At 41.5% G+C, this 21,847-nt stretch overlaps 1 protein-coding gene across 4 annotated transcripts in view; it reads right to left on the reverse strand.

Annotated features, from left to right (window-relative positions):
* The window catches only part of LOC110467302 (rho GTPase-activating protein 20-like), a 205,410-nt gene that overhangs the window by 139,062 nt on the left and 44,501 nt on the right, over window positions 1-21,847 (reverse strand). For 3 of the 4 annotated variants that reach the window (XM_021524375.1, XM_021524378.1, XM_021524377.1), the window contains exons 2-4: window positions 21,139-21,352; window positions 17,501-17,597; window positions 16,544-16,634 (exon numbers count right to left, since the gene is read on the reverse strand). In XM_021524375.1, coding sequence (XP_021380050.1) covers window positions 16,544-16,634; window positions 17,501-17,597; window positions 21,139-21,352 — 402 coding nt within the window. Of the gene's footprint in view, window positions 1-2,110; window positions 2,141-16,543; window positions 16,635-17,500; window positions 17,598-21,138; window positions 21,353-21,847 lie in introns of those variants that run through there. The other variant, XM_021524379.1, reaches the window with a different exon arrangement.

Here is a 21,847-nt window from a genome sequence, read left to right on the forward strand (position 1 = left end):
TACAGTCGGTGGTTCAACTTGTTCAAATCTATTTTAGAAGGACGTGCACTAAAACCTTGGTGCATTCAGGCCATCAATCAGACAGGATGTGCTACTCAACTAATAGGCGAACAGGAAAGAGGAAAATAGCATGTCACGTGATCAACAGGACGGGATAGGCATGTCCTCTAATAGGCAAACAGGAAAGGGGAAAAGAGCATGTCACGTGATCAACAAGACATGATAGGCATGGCATGTCCATTAAAAGGCAAACAGGAGAGAGGAAAATAGCATGTTGTCACATGATCAACAGGACGGGATGGGCATGTCCTCTAATAGGCAAACAGGAGAGAGGAAAAGAGCATGTCACGTGATCAACAAGATATGATAGGCATGGCATGTCCACTAACAGGCGAACAGGAAAGGGGAAAAGAGCATGTCACGTGATCTCCACTAATAGGCGAACAGGAAAGGGGAAAAGAGCATGTCACATGATCAACAAGACGGGATAGGCATGTCCACTAATAGGCAAACAGGAAAGGGGGAAAGAGCATGTTGTCACGTGATCAGCAAGACGGGATAGGCATGTCCACTAATAGGCAAACAGGAAAGAGGAAAAGAGCATGTCACATGATCAACAAGACGGGATGGGCGAATCCACTAATAGGCAAACACTGAAGGGACCTTTNTGATCAACAAGACGGGATAGGCATGTCCACTAATAGGCAAACAGGAGAGAAGAAAAGAGCATATGTCACATGATCAACAGGACGGGATGGGCGAATCCACTAATAGGCAAAATAGGGGGGATAAATTGAAAAGTCATCAACTACAAGGAACCACATGGGCAGGCCAACCACCAGAGGGAGCCACATGGGTAGGCTAACTGCTGGAAGGAGCACATGGGCAGACCAACCACCAGATGAAGCCATAAAGGGACCTTATATATAAATACTTTACAACAATAATGAAACAAGTTAACTTTTATCCATCTATCTTGATGTCCTGGATGTTATCGCGACGTGGGTCTTAATGTGTGAGAAAACTGGAGTACCTGAAAAAACTTTGTAGTTGGGAAGGTGACCCCATACCTTTTCACGTCTGATCAGGAATCTAACCCCGGCCATCTTAGTAAAGGCGAGCGAGTAGGTTACCCACTGTGCCACCCGACCACCCAGTAGGGTGTGACCTTGACCAGTATAAAGAGTTGATGGTAATAAAGTTGTACAAGAGATTAATACAAGAAACACTTACAGGCACTCAGCATAAAAATATATCTAGACCTATAGAATACATCAAATACACCATTCTTACAGTAAGTCATACCTGTGTTAATTACAGGCAAGGTAATTAATATCTAATCAGTAAGGTAGTACTACCACATACCTCCTAAGATTTCGTAAATTCACCTAACAACGCACTTCACTACCATTGACCCCAATAAAAAACGTAAAAACATTTCACTTAAAACAAACTCGTAAAAATTCTGTAATGTTTGAAGCATGTCTACTTTGAAAAGTACTTGAGGGACCACACATTTTCTGATAAATCATTATCTGTCATAACTGCAAAGGGTGTCCGCATTATTGGTACCCCCCTAAAGTCTTGTTAAAATAAATACATGTATTGGAGAAAGAAAAAAAATTATGGATATTTTGACAGAAATCAATATTGTCACCTTCAGAACTATCATTTCTGTCAACCAGCAGTTGTTGTATATTTCATAGCTCTTTAAGTCAATACAGTTAACTCCATAAATGCTCCGAGTTTCGATCATTACTCCCACCTCATGTTTTTTTTGTTTGTTTCATTTTTTATCATTACAATGTAAAACAAAATCCTGTGGAATGACAATTACATTTCCTTTATGACATGACACCTCACATTCAAATTATTCCAACCACAAAATTAAAAAATATTAAAACGTAGGTTTTATAATATATAGAAAATCTAAGATATCTAACTGGTGAGAATTGATTAGGATTTATATCTAATTGTGAAAATCTATTTTTTAAATATGATTTATATTTAATTTTGTGAGTTTCTTCCAAAATAGAATTTATCCTCTGAAACTGTATTTTATGTAAATCGTTACCAATCATCCTGTGGGGAATGCTGTGTCAGTACTTACCCTATTCTCTGTCATGTACCACTGATAATGTCACTGTTTTCTATGCTCATTACTCAGAAACTCCGCGAATCTGTCAGGAAATATATTGGCTTCACACCACACACGACCATTTGGTATAAATCCTCGATAAACTGATGTAAATCCTTCCTGGTATTATTTGTAAAATAATTTCCTGATGACAAATACCTATACCTAACAGGGTCTACAGAAAAGTTCACTGTCTGACAGGTTCTTAACTTTAATGTCCAAGTGACAAATAGTTCAACATGCCAGGGTTAAGTCCCAAGTACAGCTCTTGTGTTTTAAAACAATTTTTTGTCATTTCACTCATGCAAAGGTACAAACCCTACAATGTACCGAGCTACCCTCAGTGTGTACCTGTAATGCAAATAACTCCTTGTCTAATCCGACAATTATGACCTCTAAAGTTTGACCTCTAAACTCCTTTACATAGATATCCCCTGGAGGCCGATGCAGCATGCATCCACACGACCCAATCACATAAAATACGATTCAAGTTGTTACTCCAACAATTGACGAAGCCGACAACTCACCCATGCAGTGATTTTCACCTGTGACTATTACCCTAAGGAAAGCCTTAAATAATGTTCGCTCTACCCGTCCACCACACCAGGCTCCTCTGTGAGGCAATGCCTTTGATGGCGCCCAATGAGATCGCTCATAACAAAAGAACCTATTGTGAGCCTTACTCCTGATGACTCCTCCAAACAAGCACCTTACCATCAAAGTGATTTCAGGCAATTTGCTATCGTTAATTTGACAATCTCAAACACCTCATGGTGTTACAAGAAGAAACCTTTAAACAAATCTATGTTATCTTGTAAAAAGCCTTATTACCCTGGTTTGTCTTTTTAATTCAGAAGCTATTTCTCTGTTTCCCGATATAACTACAAATCCCATCACCCACTGACCAACATACCAGTTTGATTATGACCAGATTCTTTTCGAATTTTTCAATGTACCAAAGTCATAATTAGATGAAGTACAGGGAATGTCAGTCATATGGCTCAAGTTTCCAACAAAAGAAGACATTTCATTGGTTTGTGTTCTAATACAGCATCACCTAGCCGTATGATTACAACTCGGGTTACTACTGTCAACGACCAGGGTGGAAGAAATTCTATCTTCTCCACCATTTGTTTGATGAGTCAAAACAGGTCAGCAGATGTTTGATGACATCTATATCAAAAACCTAGAACTGAATGTCTGTACGTATATCAGTACAGTGGCCACATCTCAATGTGCTTGGTTACAGAACTAATGAGGGGGTGTAGAAATAGTAAAATAGAGTAAAATGTCCGATAGTATTTATACTACAAATAATAAATATGTTGGTTTATATATATACCAGGTCATGGTGGGGAGGCTACACCCTAGTAACTTGTACCTATACAGGTCATGGTGGGGAGACAACACCCTAGTACCTTGTACCTATACAGGTCATGGTGGGGAGACTACACCCTAGTACCTTGTACCTATACAGGTCATGGTGGGGAGACTACACCCTAGTACCTTGTACCTATACAGGTCATGGTGGGGAGACTACACCCTAGTACCTTGTACCTATACAGGTCATGGTGGGGAGACTACACCCTAGTACCTTGTACCTATACAGGTCATGGTGGGGAGACTACACCCTAGTACCTTGTACCTATACAGGTCATGGTGGGGAGACTACACCCTAGTACCTTGTACCTATACAGGTCATGGTGGAGAGCCAACACCCTAGTACCTTGTACCTATACAGGTCATGGTGGGGAGACTACACCCTAGTACCTTGTACCTATACAGGTCAAGGTGGTCAGGGTATACCCTAGTACCTTGTACCTATACATGTCATGGTGGGGAGACAACCCCCTAGTACCTTGTACCTATACAGGTCAAGGTGGGAGGCTACACCCTAGTACCTTGTACCTATACATGTCATGGTGGGGAGAAAACACCCTAGTAACTTGTACCTATACAGGTCATGGTGGGGAGCCTACTCCCTAGTACCTTGTACCTATACAGGTCAAGGTGGGAGGCTACACCCTAGTACCTTGTACCTATACATGTCATGGTGGGGAGACAACACCCTAGTACCTGGTACCTATACCGGTCATGGTGGAGAGACAACACCCTAGTAACTTGTACCTATACAGGTCATGGTGGGGAGCCTACTCCCTAGTACCTTGTACCTATACAGGTCAGGGTGGTCAGGGGACACCCTAGAACCTTGTAATTATACAGGTTGGGGTGGTCAGGGTACACCCTTGTACGTTGTACCTACACAGGTCGGGGGAAGGGGAGGCTACACTGCAGTACCTTGTACCTATACAGGTCAGGGTGGTCAGGGTACACCCTAGAACCTTGTAATTATACAGGTTGGGGTGGTCAGGGTACACCCTTGTACATTGTACCTACACAGGTCGGGGGAAGGGGAGGCTACACTGCAGTACCTTGTACCTATACAGGTCAGGGTACCCACCAGTACCTTGTACCTATACAAGCCGGGGTGGGAAGGCTACACTCCAGTGGGAACGGTACACCCTAGTATCCAGTAACTATACAGGTGAGGGTTGGGAGGGTACACCCTAGTACCTAGTAACTATACAGGTCAGGGTTGGGAGGGTACACTCCAGTAACCAGTAAATATACATGATTGGGTGGGGAGGGTACACCCTAGTACCCAGTAACTATACAGGTCAGGGTGGGGAGGGTACACCCCAGTACCCAGTAACTATACAGGACAGGGTGGGGAGGATACACCCCAGTAACCAGTAACTATCCAGGACAGGGTGGGGAGGGTACACCTCTGTCCTGTATAGTAACCAGTAACTATACAGGACTGGGTGGGGAGGGTACCCCCCAGTAACCAGTATCTATACAGGACAGGATGGCGAGGGTACACCCCAGTAACCAGTAACTATACAGGACAGAGTGAGGTGGGTACACCCCAGTAACCAGTAACTATACAGGACTGGGTGGGGAGGGTACACCCCAGTAACCAGTAACTATCCAGGACAGGGTGGGGAGGGTACAACCCAGTAACCAGTACCTATACAGGACAGGGTGGGGAGGGCACACCCCAGTAACCAGTAACTATCCAGGACAGGGTGGGGAGGGTACACCACAGTAACCAGTAACTATACAGGTCAGAGTGGGGAGGGTACGCCCCAGTAACCAGTAACTATACACAACAGGGTGAGGAGGGTACACCGCAGTAACCAGTAACTATACAGGATTGGGTGAGGAGGGTACACCCTAGTAACCAGTAACTATACAGGACAGAGTGGGGAGGGAACACCCCAGTAACCAGTAACTATCCAGGACAGGGTGGGGAGGGTACACTCCCGTAACCAGTAAGTATACAGGACAGGGTGGGGAGGGCACACCCCAGTAACCAGTAACTATCCAGGACAGGGTGGGGAGGGTACACCCTAGTAACCAGTAACTATACAGGACAGGGGGGGGAGGGTACACCCCAGTAACCATACAGGACAGGGTGGGGAGGGTACAACCCAGTAACCAGTACCTATACAGGACAGGGTGGGGAGGGCACACCCCAGTAACCAGTAACTATATAGGTCAGGATGGGGAGGGTATACACCCCAGGAACCAGTAACTATACAGGACAGGGTTGGGAGGATACACTCCAGTAACCAGTAACTATACAGGTCAGAGTGGGGAGGGTACGCCCCAGTAACCAGTAACTATACAGGGCAGGATGGGGAGGGTTTACACCCCAGTAACCAGTAACTAGACAGGACAGGGTGGGGAGGGTACACCACAGTAACCAGTAACTATACAGGTCAGGATGGGGACGGTACACCCTAGTACCCAGTAACTATACAGGACAGAGTGAGGTGGGGACACCCCAGTAACCAGTAACTATCCAGGACAGGGTGGGGAGGGTACACCCTAGTAACCATTAACTATACAGGACAGGGTGGGGATGGTACACCCCAGTAACCAGTAACTATCCAGGACAGGGTGGGGAGGGTACACCACAGTAACCAGTAACTATACAGGACAGAGGGAGGTGGGTACACCCCAGTAACCAGAAACTATACAGGACAGAGTGAGGTGGGGACACCCCAGTAACCAGTAACTATCCAGGACAGGGTGGGGAGGGTACACTCCCGTAACCAGTAAGTATACAGGACAGGGTGGGGAGGGCACACCCCAGTAACCAGTAACTATCCAGGACAGGGTGGGGAGGGTACAACCCAGTAACCAGTAACTATACAGCACAGGGTGAGGAGGGTACACCCCAGTCACCAGTAACTATACAGGACAGGGGGGGGAGGGTACACCCCAGTAACCATACAGGACAGGGTGGGGAGGGTACACGTACCTATACAGGTCAGGGTACCCACCAGTACCTTGTACCTATACAAGCCGGAGTGGGAAGGCTACACTCCAGTGGGGACGGGACACCCTAGTATCCAGTAACTATACAGGTCAGGGTTGGGAGGGTATACACCCCAGTAACAAGTAATTATACAGGACAGGGTGGGGTGGGTACACCCCAGTACCCAGTAACTATACAGGACAGGGTTAGGAGGGTACACCCCAGTAACCAGTAACTTTACAGGACAGGGTGGGGAGGGTACACTCCAGTAACCAGTAACTATACAGGTCAGGATGGGGACGGTACACCCTAGTACCCAGTAACTATACAGGACAGAGTGGGGAGGGAACACCCCAGTAACCAGTAACTATACTGGACAGAGTGGGGAGGGTACACCCCAATAACCAGTAACTATACAGGACAGGGAGGGGAGGGTACACCCCAGTAACCATACAGGACAGGGTGGGGAGGGTACACCACAGTAACCAGTAACTATACAGGAAAGGGTGGGGAGGGTACCCCCCAGTACCCAGTAACTATACAGGACAGAGTGGGGAGGGGACACCCCAGTAACCAGTAACTATCCAGGACAGGGTGGGGAGGGTATACACCCCAGTAACAAGTAATTATACAGGACAGGGTGGGGTGGGTACACCCCAGTAACCAGTAACTATCCAGGACAGGGTGGGGAGGGTACACCACAGTAACCAGTAACTATACAGGACAGAGTGGGGAGGGAACACCCCAGTAACCAGTAACTATCCAGGACAGAGTGGGGAGGGTACACCCCAGTAACCAGTAACTATACAGGTCAGGATGGGGAGGGTATACACCCCAGTAACCAGTAACTATACAGAACAGGGTGAGGAGGGTACACCCCAGTAACCAGTAACTATACAGGACAGGGTGGGGAGGGTACACCCTAGTACCCAGTAACTATACAGGACAGGGTGAGGAGGGTACACCCCAGTAACCAGTAACCATACAGGACAGGGTGGGGAGGGTACACACCAGTAACCAGTAACTATACAGGTCAGGATGGGGAGGGTATACACCCCAGTAAACAGTAACTATACAGAACAGGGTGAGGAGGGTACCCCCCAGTAACCAGTAACTATACAGAACAGGGTGGGGAGGGTACACCCCAGGAACCAGTAACTATACAGGACAGGGTAGGGAGGGTACACCCCAGTAACCAGTTACTATACAGGACAGGGTGGGGAGGGTACACCCCAGTAACCAGTAACTATACAGGACAGGGTGGGGAGGGTACACCCTAGTACCCAGTAACTATACAGGACAGGGTGGGGAGGGAACACCCCAGTAACCAGTAACTATACAGGATAGGGTGGGGAGGGTACCCCCCAGTAACCAATAACTATACAGGACAGGGTGGGGAGGGTACACCCTAGTACCCAGTAACTATACAGGACAGGGTTAGGTGGGTACACCCTAGTACCCAGTAACTATACAGGACAGGGTGGGGAGTGGACACCCTAGTAACCAGTAACTATACAGGACAGGGTGAGGAGGGTACACCCCAGTAACCAGTAACCATACAGGACAGGGTGGGGAGGGTACACCCTAGTAATCAGTAACTATACAGGACAGGGTTGGGAGGGTACACCCTAGTAACCATTAACTATACAGGACAGGGTGGGGAGTGGACACCCTAGTAACCAGTAACTATACAGGACAGGGTAGGGAGGGTACACCCCAGTACCCTATTTTCAAGTTGCTGTTTTTGATTGTGATATAGTCATCCTTTCCAACCCTATGGAAATTTTATGTTGAGATTTCACACGATCAAAATTTAAAACACCTCCTAGGGAAAAACAATTAACACCTAAAAATAGGAGATGCTGAGCTGTTCTCAGATGAAATCATTAGATCTTACGGTATAGAAACAGATTAATAGATTAGTTGAAAATACTAAAAAGGGTCAGAAATCAGGAGTCTCCCTCCAAAATAGGGAGAGTTGGCAAGTATGAGTTACATTAAGATCAGGGTCTTATTCAAATGACAACGGTGAAGAACAATCACATGTCTCCTGATCCTGTAATTATACACAGAACAGCAAAATGTCACCTTCAAACTGTCACCTTCAAAACGCTGGAACACCTGCCTCTGTACTCTGATGCCCTTACCGTGGACAGTTCTATACTGGAACAGAGATAATCACTTATTCCACCTCAACAAAACCATCTAACCTCTTGGAAGGATAAAATTGCTGAAATTCTAAAACTGAATTACCCATCAAAATGTCTGAGGTTTTGAGACACATCACTTCAGGGTAGTGACAGCAACATCTATTATCCTGAAGCTTTTCAGCCAAATTTTAGAATGTCAAATTAATATCACAGTAGGGGCTGTTGTCAGGACATCCACCACATATTTCACCACTAACGAATTCTACCGACCAACACAAACTCATCAACCACATTGGTTTGGTACCTTGGACAATCCAATTATAAATACATGCACCAAACCACATCTTGGCTAAAAACTTACCTGAACTATTTGTACACCTTTCCTGTTCAACAGGTATAACTACTGCAGCTAGCTGATCTGAATCGGTCAATAGGTGTTAATGCAGTCTTGGCCCGGTGATTCTTATCGGTCAAGTTCATATACATTATATTTAGCCATTTAACCAGGCAAGGCAATTTCAATAATGTGATTGAGGATTTGATGTCCAGTACATTTTGTTCAAGCACTGCACACACTATAGCATTCTGTATATTGCTAAATCACCACAGGTTTGGCCCTTAATACAATAATACAATAACTTCTATCCAGTTGATATAAAGACCAGCTTAAGTGGTCATCCACCATGAAAACACAATCAACGCCGGGGACAAGTGTTCTGACCCCGTCTAGGTCGTCGTCATCACTGCGGTAAACATTACCAACTCTCAACTCCCATTACCAGCAGTTTATCTGAATCTCAAATTTTATATGCACTCCTTCCATTTTTATTTTTTTTAAGTTTTAAAATTGTATTTTTGTAGAAAAGTCATTTTTATTCTTATTTCGAAAGCTTGTTTGTAACGGCTAGTATCCAAATTTCATGAGATACATTTCATTTTTATTATATTCTATTCACATTTACCGTAATTTAATGACAACAAGGATTCCTGCCCTGAAACAGCTAATTTGAAATTCATCACTTCCATTTGAATTGATTAAGACATCTTATTTACTGGCTGACCCCACGTAAACAGACTGAATTATATCCAGGCGTTCAGTCTGGACAAACATCATTACAATATCGTCCTTACAATCTGTCCAGTTCGTTAACCAGATTACACCTGACCAGCCATACCTATAAACATGTAAGAAACGGCCGTAAAATATCCCTATAAATAGTCAGGGGGAAAAAACAGACTCAAGTGAAATATTGATGAACCGACGGGGCTTCTTTTAATACACTTTGAAAGGTATGTATTCATAAATAAGAGCTGGGAAGAGGCTTAGCAATAAAATCTGTCTGGAATTGAATGGATGTGAAGATTTTATCTTTTCGTTAAAAGTTTCACATTTTTTCGTCATTGTACTAACTGCCCATGTGATGTGATGCTTCAGTGAGTGATGGTCACCTATTAAACATGTTTTATTGCTACAGTGGCCTCACAGATTACAAGTTCATGGCCAATGAACATGCTTTTAATTAGAATCAAGAGATGGAGATAAACGATTGGGTATATGGGGACAGGAAATCATAGAGCACAAGCTAATGATCAAGGGGCCGTGTCTCCAGTAAGACTGACCCACCTCCTCTATGACCGGTCACAATGGACTGGTATATCAACCTGAACCAAGACTGGACAATCGTTTAGCTAGCTATTGTTAATAAGGCCATTTTACTGAATAAACCTTTTAACCAACGGTCTTTGACAAATTTGATCATATAAACGATCTTACTTACGAAACTTTGCGCTGCAAAATGTATAACAGTGTACAGTGTATTAAAAAATAAATATATTAAGATTTAAGTCTACATAAAGTAACTACAGAAACTGTGAGCGATCACAAAGATATACCCCTTCCCCCTTCATCTTATCTTTGTCTTCAAACTTTGTTTGCAGCGGGTATAATACCCCAATCACAAATCACTTCATGCACATTTACATATGATGTACTTTCACTGTGCTATGTTACAAAATAATACAACAAGTAGTTAAGGAGGAGTTGCACTTATAAGGTTTCTGGATCAGTTGTTAAAGTTTCAAGGGCTATAACTCCAGGAAAAACAGTCAAATCGCAAATTCCTTTCATAGTGCACATCTACATGTGATGGACTTTCACTGTGCCAAGTTACAAAAAAAATACAGTTTAGGAGGAGTTGTGCTTTTGAGGTTCGTGAACAGACGGACGGAAGGACAGACATGGTGATTCCTATATACCCCCACAAAACCTCATTTGCGGGAGGGATACCAAAGGATTCAACAGAACCCTAAGTTATGAAATATAAATCATGAATATAAAAATACATATTTTATTATCAAAATTTGAACACATGGTAGATTAGTCGTTGGTTTCATTTTACATATGCAATACCTGAGCAAGAGATCAAGGTCATTAGGTATAGAGAGAATAAGTTGTCACCTAGCTAAGATAAAATATAATATATCACAGGTATATCATACATCCAGCTAACGTTACCTGGACTGTCCGATCCTTGTCTGTCCAGGTATGCAGGTTAGACAGATGGACCACAAGGTAAAACTAACCGCTTGATCCCTAGAATCCAATTTAGATCACTTACAAGTGTGAACTCTACCTGACCACAACCAATTCTCACAGGTAACAGATCCGTGTGTTGTTGGTAACCTACCTGGTCCATTAACATACCAGTGTTCATATAAAATGACCACAAGACAAAAGAATTAAATATTTAACAAAAAAATCAATTCAAGTTTAATTTCAGTCACATCCTACAAGCTATTGAAGTTCACCTGATGTGACAGACCCCTCGAGTATGATTCAGATGGGTTTTCTGAGGTTCCACAGGAACAAAATATGAAAAAAAATTGCTTTAAAACCTCAAAATTGGTCGGCAAGTAAATTTCTTGGTGCTTCAAGCAAAGAAATATCAATTCTGGTGTTTAAAATTTTAAGTAATTATTTAATTTTAATTGTAGCTATAAAGGAGCCTCATCATGTGTCTCTTATAAAACTTAAGTTAAAATGATTATATATTTTTTTCTAATTCTATCTTTGAGGTCAAAATGAATTTGAACTGTTTACAAATTGGTCTTTATAGTAACGATATGAATACATTTGTATTTTAAATAGTAGGGAGGAAAAATCTAGATCAATATTGTAGTATTCTAAAATGATTGTGTACCCCATGACTTCAATGAGCATGACAATGTTTCCAACACTGCAGGACATGCTCAGCAGGCATACTCTAGAAACGGTACAAAACTCTACTGGTCAACACATTTTAGTATAAAAACAAACAAATTTTCCAGTTGATTAAATCAATATACATATTAAACCTGTGTGTCCTGAGCCCTTTAGAATAATGCACAAAGTATTTGTCTAGCCTTAGGGTATCCAACTCTAGTACATGACCACTGACCACCACTGACCACTGTATTAAGTCTATACATAAAACACTGATCTGATCAGCAGATGTAATGATCACTGAACTTACACGCGTGTCTGGATGTCACGAGGCACATCATATTCATGATAAGGTTATTTCAGGTAACCGTGTAGTAATGATGTAATGGATAACATGGTATAGGATAACATGGTATAGGGTAACAGGATAACAGGTAATAGGGTAACAGGGTAGAAGTTAACAGGATAACAGGGTATAGGGTAACAGGATATAGGGTAACAGGATAACAAGATAACAGGGTATAGGGTAACAGGATACCAGGTAACAGGGTATACGTTAACAGGATAACAGGGTGTAGGGTAACAGGGTATAGGGTAACAGGATATAGGGTAACAGGATAACAAGATAATAGGGAAACAGGGTATAGGTTAATAGAATAACAGGGTATAGGGTAACAGAGTATAGAACAAGATGGTATAGGGTAACAGGATATAGGGTAACAGGATAAAAGGGTATATGGTAACAAGATATAGGGTAACAGGATCAAAGGGTATAGGGTAACAGGACATAGGGTAACAGGATAAAAGCTAGGGTATAGGGTAAAAGGATAACAGCCGATATAGGATAACATGTAATAGGGTAACAGGATAACATGGCATAGGGTAACAGTATAACAGGGTGTAGGGTAACAGGATAACATGGCATAGGGTAACAGGGTATTGGGTAACAGGATATAGGGTAACAGGATAACACGATAATAGGGTAACAGGGTATAGGGTAACAGAGTATAGAACAAGATGGTATATGGTAACAGGATATAGGGTAACAGGATAAAAGGGTATAGGGTAACAAGATATAGGGTAAAAGGATAACAGGATAAAGGATAACATGTAATAGAGTAACAGGATAATATGGCATAGGGTAACATGATAACATGGTATAGGGTAACATGATAACAGGGTGTATGGTAACAGGAAAACATGGCATAGGGTAACAGGATAACATGGCATATGGTAACATAGGGTAACAGGGTGTAGGGTAACAGGATAACAGGCTATAAGGTAACAGGATAATATTTAGGTATAGGGTTAAAGGATAACATAATATAGGATAACAGGATAATAGGGTATAGGGTAACAGGATAACAGGGGTAGGGTAACATGATAATGGGTAACAGGGTATAGGATAACAGGATAACTGGGTATTGGGTAATAGGGTTATAGGGAAAAGGTTAACACTAACAGAGCATCAGGATAACACACTTATAGGTGATCAGCAACAGTAAACTGATGGGGCAATTTATCATCGTAATAGGGTAATAATGGAGATGGGAATTAGCTAGAGTAACAGGTAACACAGAAATGGGTAACAGGGCAACAGATTACAGGATAAAGGGTAACTTGGAAATGGATAATGGATAACAGGATAAAGGGTAACATGATAACAGCTAGAGAAATGGGTAACAGGGAAACAGATAAAGGGGTAATGGGTAACAAGGAAATGGATAACAGAGTAAAGGTTGACAGTATAACAAGGTAATGGGTAACAGGTATGGTAAGCCTATGTAAGGACACATCACTTTCAGCATTAAGCTTTAATTAATACAGAGTATTATCTAAATCAATACCAGTGTAATCGGGAAATCTGTACAACCAGATTTTCAACACTGCATATGTTTGTCTATATTAAAGCTTTACTGTATAAACTACTCTGCCATGTTCTAGTTACAGACAGAACTGTAAATGACATGCTTCCTGATTCAATCATTATGCAAAAGATTAATTTTGTTATCTTCATATACAGTAAAACCTCGTTATACCGCCACCTTGTGTCCTCTGTGATTTTTGCGGTATAACAATTTTGGTGGTATATAGGGTTTACTGTTTTGAACCCAAGTGTTCACATACCAACTGAACTTATATTTTAAACAAGAGGCCCAGAGGGCCTGTATCGCTCACCTGGATATCTAAGCAATCATGGCATAATATTCTCCAAATGACATCCAAGGGAATATGCCAAACCCGAAGGCCAATCCTTGTAGCATATCTGTATTAGATTTTTTATGCCCAGCAATTTTACGTATGGTTATGGGGTGGGGATCTCAACTGTTTCCAAGCTGTGACTCAGAAACTAGGTCCCTAGGGTTTTGACTAGACCCCAGGATCAATTCTAATATCAAGACTGCATTTGTCTCTTTTTGCCCAGCATTTGTATATATAGTTTTGGGGTGGGGATCTCAACCCTTTCAAAGTTATGACCCAGGGACTATGTCTCCAAGGGTGGGGCCAGACCCTAGGACCATCCTGGAAGCAAATGTGCATTCTTCTCTATATACTCAGCAATTGTATATATATGATTATATGGTGGGGATCTCAACCATTTCCAAGTAATAAAACTTATTTTGGCCCAAACCCTTAGCCCGGGGGGGTCAGTCCCACTATTTGTACAATTTTGAATCCCTGCCTCCCATGAATGCTTCCGACCAAATATGAGCGATATCCATGGCATAGTTCTACAGAAGAAGTTGTTTATAGCAATATAGCCAAATTGCCCCGTTTTGGCCCCACCATCAGCCCCCTGGGGGGTCAGCCCCACCATTTGTACAATTTTGAATCTCCACCACCTAGGGATGCTTCCAGTCAAATATGGTTGATATCCATCTCTTAGTTCCAGAGAGGATGTCGCTTAAAGCAATATAGCCAAATAACCCTTTTTGGCCCTGCCCTTCAGCCCCCTGGGGGGTCAGCCCCACCATTTGTACAATTTTGAATCCCTGCCTCCCATAAATGCTTTTGATTAAATATGATTGATATCCAGTACATAGTTCTACAGAAGAAGTCGTTTGTAGCAATATAGCCAAATTGCCCCCTTTTGGCCCCGCCCTTTTGGCCCCGCCCCTCAGCCCCCTGGGGGGTCAGCCCCACAATTTGTACAATTCTGAACCCCCACCACCTAGGGATGCTTCCAGTCAAATTTAGTTAAGTTCCAATCAGTGGTTAAGAAGAAGAAGTCGTTTAAAGAAATTGTTGACGGACGGACGACGGATGCCAGGGTATGGCATAAGCTCACCTTGGTCCTTCGGACCTGGTGAGCTAAAAATAATAGTAAACTTCAGAATACGTTTCTTTTTTCAAAACTGTAATTTAATGTATCAAATTGTTGAGCGTACAAAACATACAGCTGATTACCTGGTCAGTCGGCAGTCACATGTAACAATACAATGTACACACGTACGTAACATTCCTGTCATCGGGATATACCTGTACTCGACTCCAATTGGCGGTATTTAACAAGGTCAAAATAGTGTGATTTTAACCATTTGTTTTGGGAATATGATGGCGGATGGCGGTATGCAGGTTTGGCGTTACAATGGGTGCATTTATGTTGGGAAAATCTGTTCTGAGTGAATTAATGGCGGTATGCGGATTTGGCGGTTTAATGGGTGGCATTAAAACAAGGTTTTACTGCATAACTTGATCTTTATCACATGAAGTATTGTGTTATCCAGTGGATATACCCATGTTATATTTTCTTGTGTATTAACCCATGTAATATGACCTATCAGCCCTGTGATTAGTTGTAAGTTTCAATTGTTTCAATTGTGACGTCACGTACATGACGTCACAAACTTATGCACTGGAGTCAAAATAGTGGCTTTTTACATTTCAAGGTTGCATGAAAATTGTCGTTTTACACGAATAAATGCCACAAATCCTGATTATGGGATAAAAAGGATCTTACACTCGTTTTCATTTCATATGAAATTTATGAAGCTCGTCACAATTTTTTTTATTTTAGCTCACCAGAGGCTTGCTAAATTGAAAATTTCTTCAGATTTGTTTCATAAATCACATATAAAATGGAAACTCATGTAAGATCCTGTATATAGAAAAAAAACAGAACAAAAGTGTAACTTGTTCAACAAGAATTTTTCCTCATTCCTATTTCTTATGTAAAGACCATACACAAATTTGTTTATCTTCAATATTTCTCTATGATCCTGCACATGTATGATTATCTCCCCTTTTGGTAATAGATAATGTGAATCCTTGAGGAGTCGTGTGCTCTTCATTTCAATGAAATAATTAGAGGTACCTTACAAGTAGTTATCAGGACAGGTTTTTTTTTATATAGAGGAGAACAACTCAAAGAGAAGAGTTGAAAAGAAAAGAAATTGTGTAGTTCATAACTACCTTATACACTGATGAAAAGTATACTAACTTTTACTGAATTCTATGCAGTTCTCTAGAAATAATCTGGACAAAATTGAGTCTGTCTATCCACTTCAGGGTGGACAGACAGACACACCCTGATTCCCATGTAGGTACGTGGTATAACTTAAGTGTTTTACACAAATAATCTGGTCCATCAAATATCTTCAAACTACCTTTTACTGATAACCAACTACAGGCTACCATTCGTAAAAACATTTTCCAACAAATCCAAATCCCTAACCTTTTTTCCTATTGATCAATGTGGGAATATGACAAAAGTTGTCTGCCCTTACCTTGGACATCAACATGGCACTGATGGACAGGATGGGTTCCACACCTAGGAAAAGGGTTCGATGATCATCCAGCGTTATAGAGGAAAACTTCCTGTAACACACATCATGGGCAATGTAAATGTTATCTCAAACAAATGAAAACAGGAATATCCTGGATGTTTTAAATGTTTTCCTGCAATTCTGCATTTCTTTTTCATTATCTCAGATAATAAAAACTTGCAAACTTGAGTTGAGAGCTTTGTCAAAGTATTGAATATTTCTATGTGTTTTAAGTACTTTTCTTGAAGTAAAATAACAATGTGTCAAAAAGGAAGATACATACAACCTTGGCACTCATGTAAAATATAATTTCAGATAAGTTTGATATAACCAGAAATAAGATTTAAAAAAATATATATATCACAGAAACACAGAAAGATATATATGTCAATAGGTATAGAGTGTTCAGTTACCATACTTATATTGACCAAATCATAAGTTCATCTACTTGGTTATCACTCTGATTAATGTTTTATCCAAGTCCTTGGATAATAAAGAAGTTTTAACGTACAAACAACCAGCATTATAACTTGTCAGTGACAGTATGATATCAAAATAAGCTTAACATCACAAAGTTATATAATTTTCACATATAAATAAAAGGACATCTATAAAAAGTAAAAAATTATGTAAAATATTTTTTTAAATTACTTTTTTACTTATTATAGATTATCTCCAATATTTAAATGCCAGACTACATACAGTTTCCCCGTTTTCAGCTGTTAACCCTTTTACCACTTTAGACCATAGTGGACTTATCAAGATCAATGCATGGTAGAGTTTATTAAAGTTACATATAGGTGAAAGGGTTAAATAGGCATTACACTTAGAACTGTACATATTTCTATATAACAACAACATTTAAAGGTAGATAACTCCTACAACACTGCCTAGACTTTCTTGTTGTGTGTGTATTACCGTAGAGGCTCTGCGTATATATCAAGGACACTCCTCAGCTCCGTACAATACACACGCTCTGTTACCAGGAGGTCATGGACAATCTCCAACCGACCATCTGTAATAGTAAAATACACATCAATTAAAGCAAAAGTTTTAATTGATCCCTTTTATTCCTTGATTATTATATTTGTTGTACTTTAGTTAATGTAAAGCACAGTCACTAACGCATATATGATAACTTCCTTCCAAGAGAAAAATGACTTATATCTGTAGCTGGAGTGAGCTGGGTGACTACCATTGCCCAGATAACACAGGTGGTAGTCTGAGCTCATCTGGAGGTCATAAGAACTGAGATGGGTGTCTACCATTGACCAGATAATTCAGGTGGTAGTCTGAGCTGATCTGGATGCCATAAGGACTGAGATTGGTGACTACCATTGCCCAGATCACTCAGGTGGTAGTCGCAGCTCATCTGGGGGCCAGAAGGATTGAAATTGGTGACTTCCATGGGACAGTCTGAGCTGATCTGGAGGCTAGAAGGACTGAGATTGGTGACTACCATTGACCAGATCACTCAGGTGGTAGTTTGAGCTCAATCTGGAGGCCAGAAGGACTGAGATGGGTGACTACCATTGACCAGATAACACAGGTGGTAGTCTGAGCCCATCTGGAGGTCAGAAGGACTGAGATGGGTGTCTACCATTGACCAGACAACACATGTGGTAGTCTGAGCCCATCTGGAGGCTAGAAGGACTGAGATGGGTGTCTACCATTGACCAGACAACACATGTGGTAGTCTGAGCTCATCTGGAGGCTAGAAGGACTGAGATGGGTGTCTACCATTGAACAGATTACTCAGGTGGTAGTCTAAGCCCATCTGGAGGCCAGAAGGAGTGAGATGGATTCCTGGTCTGGTCCCATCCGTTTTATCAATTCTCCTCTTACATAAGCATGTCAATGATGTCATATGATACTTTTCTGTGTGTTCAGATTGGATGAGAAATTCTTGGTAGACGAAAAACTCGTGTACATTTGAAAACACCTAGAGGCTAGCACCACATTGGACCAACATCAATTACCTAAAAGTCAAAACAGTCAATATTACCATGGTATCTATGTTGGAAAAAGCATAAACAATCAACATTTCTATCTACGCAGGAACTATAAATAGATATATAACCTCCAATGTCACCTTCACAAATGATACATATTCCTGGCATTATGGAATGTACAATAAGATATTCCCATTGAACTTTACATTACCCATAACACATGGTCTGGATATTGGAACACTCAAGGAAGATAACCCTGCTTACCTACATATAAAAAAAAAAATTCATTTTCAATAACGCTGGCTCTCCTCCAGATTGGAGTACGTATGTACTTTTATACCTGTACAGTGGCCAATTGTCAAATATTGGTTAATGTAAACAATGTGCTGGAAATAGAAACAAACACCTCCTCACCGAGAGCCAATTACCTCCACCATTAACCTGCGGAGGTTTAGGAGGTTAATTATAGTAACACCCTCCTCCCCGTCTCCTCCAGAACTCCAGCCTCTATGGAGGCTATTTATCTCTTGTTTATAGCATGTCCATCAAATGCATTCCATTATGTTTCCTGTAAAGTATCTGATCGACATATGGTACCTATCCAGTGCTTCCTATGAGAACTCAGCAATACTCAGTGTATATTTAGTTAATGTTTTCAAGTGGATCACCATGTGATAGTGACAAAAAACCTATATTGTCACTGGTAATTGTTATACAATTTTTATCGAAGTCTTTTATGTAAATTAAATCCAACACATACTATTTATAGAAGGGTTTTGTGCAGAATTTACAGATGTGGCATATTTTAATTGCATACATTTTACAGGATTATGGTAACCTTCTAGCTTTGTTTTAGAGGTAATTTCCCTATAGCTGAATCAGTCGAGCAGTGGATAGAGAATCAGTCGAGCAGTGGATAGAGACGCTGGGATTCACTGGTTTGATCCCCAATAGAAGCACATTACCCTGTTTCTTTTACACAGACAAGTATTTTATTTAAGCATATCCTTCATTTCCTCAGAAAGAACAGTTTGCAGAAAAGTTCTATCAAAGTAGAATCTGAATCATAATCTTGAAGATGATAATTTCTTAACGGATGACAAGATGAATCTTTGTGTGCATTACAACCTAATTAAGCAAACATGAAATATGGAAATTTAATTTTAAAGTAAAAACTGTTTGCTACAGAATTCTAACCAGACAAGGTTTTACCAATTCACTTCTACAGAATTAGTAACAATAGAAAGGTTGTACAATTTCTTCAGAACCAGTTAAGAAACAAGAGTTAACTGGCTTGTGAATAGCTCCTATGTTAACTCACCTGTAGATAGGTGTTCTGGGCCTTACAGGTAGGTAAACTGTTCTAAAGCTTCTAAGGTCCTTATAGACAGGTAAACTTATCTGTAGAAAGCTTTTATGAATACTATAGACAGGTACTCTCTTGGCGTTCCTACATTCCCTATAGACAAGTAACTCTCTTGGAGTTCCTACACTTCCTATAGAGAGGTAACTCTCTTGGAGTTCCTACGTTCCCTATAGACAGGTATCTCTCTTGGAGTTCCTACATTCTCTATAGACAAGTAACTCGCTTGGAGTTCCTACATTCCTTATAGACAAGTAACTCTCTTGGGGTTCCTACATTCCCTATAGACAGGTATCTCTCTTGGAGTTTCTACATTTCCTATAGACAGGTAACTCGCTTGGAGTTCCTACATTCCTTATAGACAAGTAACTCTCTTGGAGTTCCTACATTCCCTATAGACAGGTATCTCTCTTGGAGTTTCTACATTTCCTATAGACAGGTAACTCGCTTGGAGTTCCTACATTCCTTATAGACAAGTAACTCTCTTGGAGTTCATACATTCCCTATAGACAGGTATCTCTCTTGGAGTTCCTACATTCTCTATAGACAAGTAACTCGCTTGGAGTTCCTACATTCCCTATAGATAGGAAACTCTCTTGGAGTTCCTACATTTCTTATAGACAAGTAACTCGCTTGGAGTTCCTACATTCCTTATAGACAAGTTACTCTCTTGGAGTTCCTACATTCCCTATAGACAGGTATCTCTCTTGGAGTTTCTACATTTCCTATAGACAAGTAACTCGCTTGGAGTTCCTACATTCCCTATAGATAGGTAACTCTCTTGGAGTTCCTACATTTCTTATAGACAAGTAACTCGCTTGGAGTTCCTACATTTCCTATAGACAAGTTACTCGCTTGGGGTTCCTACATTCCCTATAGACAGGTAACTCGCTTGGAGTTTCTACATTCCCTATAGACAAGTAACTCGCTTGGAGTTTCTACATTTCCATAAGACAAGTTACTCGCTTGGGGTTCCTACATTCCCTATAGACAGGTAAATCTCTTGGAGTTCCTACATTCCCTATAGACAAGTAACTCTCTTGGAGTTCCTACATTCCCTATAGGCAAGCAACTCTCTTGGAGTTCCTACATTCCCTATAGACAAGTAAATTTACCTGAGGAAATATAACATGGTTCTTATAGACAGATAAACTTACCTGAAGAAATATTATACAGTCACTATAGAGAGGTAAACTTACATGTAGAAAAGTTATATGATCCCCATAGAGAGGTAAACTTACCTGTAGAAATCTCATCAAACTCCTCCCCCAGGATCAGTTCTTCAAACACATCTTCCAGGGTGTGGTCCAGCCCTGGGGACCCACAGCTGCCTGTGCCCTCAGACCCAAGGACAGCCCTTGTGGAATCCATGATGAGGCGGTAACTGTTGATCCGGTGGTCCATGACAGCATGGAATAGCATGTCCCTTAGCCCGGTCCCATCCTCACAGCTCAGCTACAATATACAAATAGACAAACATCACAGCATGGAATAGCATGTTCCTTAACCCAGACCATGAAATAGCTTGTCCCTTAGCCCCGACCATGGAACAGCATGTCCCTTAGCCTGGACCATGAAATAGCATGTCCCTAAGCCTGAACCATGGAACAGCATGTCTCCTTAGCCTGGAACCTGGTAGCATGCCCCTTAGCCCAGACCATGGAACAGCATGACCCTTAGCCTAGACCATGAAATAGCATGTCCCTTAGCCCAGGCCATGGAATAGCACATCCCTTAGCTCCGACCATGGAATAGCACATCCCTTAGCCCAGACCATGGAATAGCACGTCCCTTAACCCCGACCATGAAATAGCATGCCCTTAGCCCAGACCATGGAACAGCATGTCCCTTAGCCCAGACCATGGAATAGCACATCCCTTAGCCCAGACCATGGAATAGCATTGTCCTTAGCCCAGACCATGAAATAGCCTGTCCCTTAGCCTAGACCAT

This window comes from Mizuhopecten yessoensis, unplaced genomic scaffold (genome assembly GCF_002113885.1).
Source record: "Mizuhopecten yessoensis strain PY_sf001 unplaced genomic scaffold, ASM211388v2 scaffold11169, whole genome shotgun sequence".
In the NCBI taxonomy this organism is placed as follows: domain Eukaryota; kingdom Metazoa; phylum Mollusca; class Bivalvia; order Pectinida; family Pectinidae; genus Mizuhopecten; species Mizuhopecten yessoensis.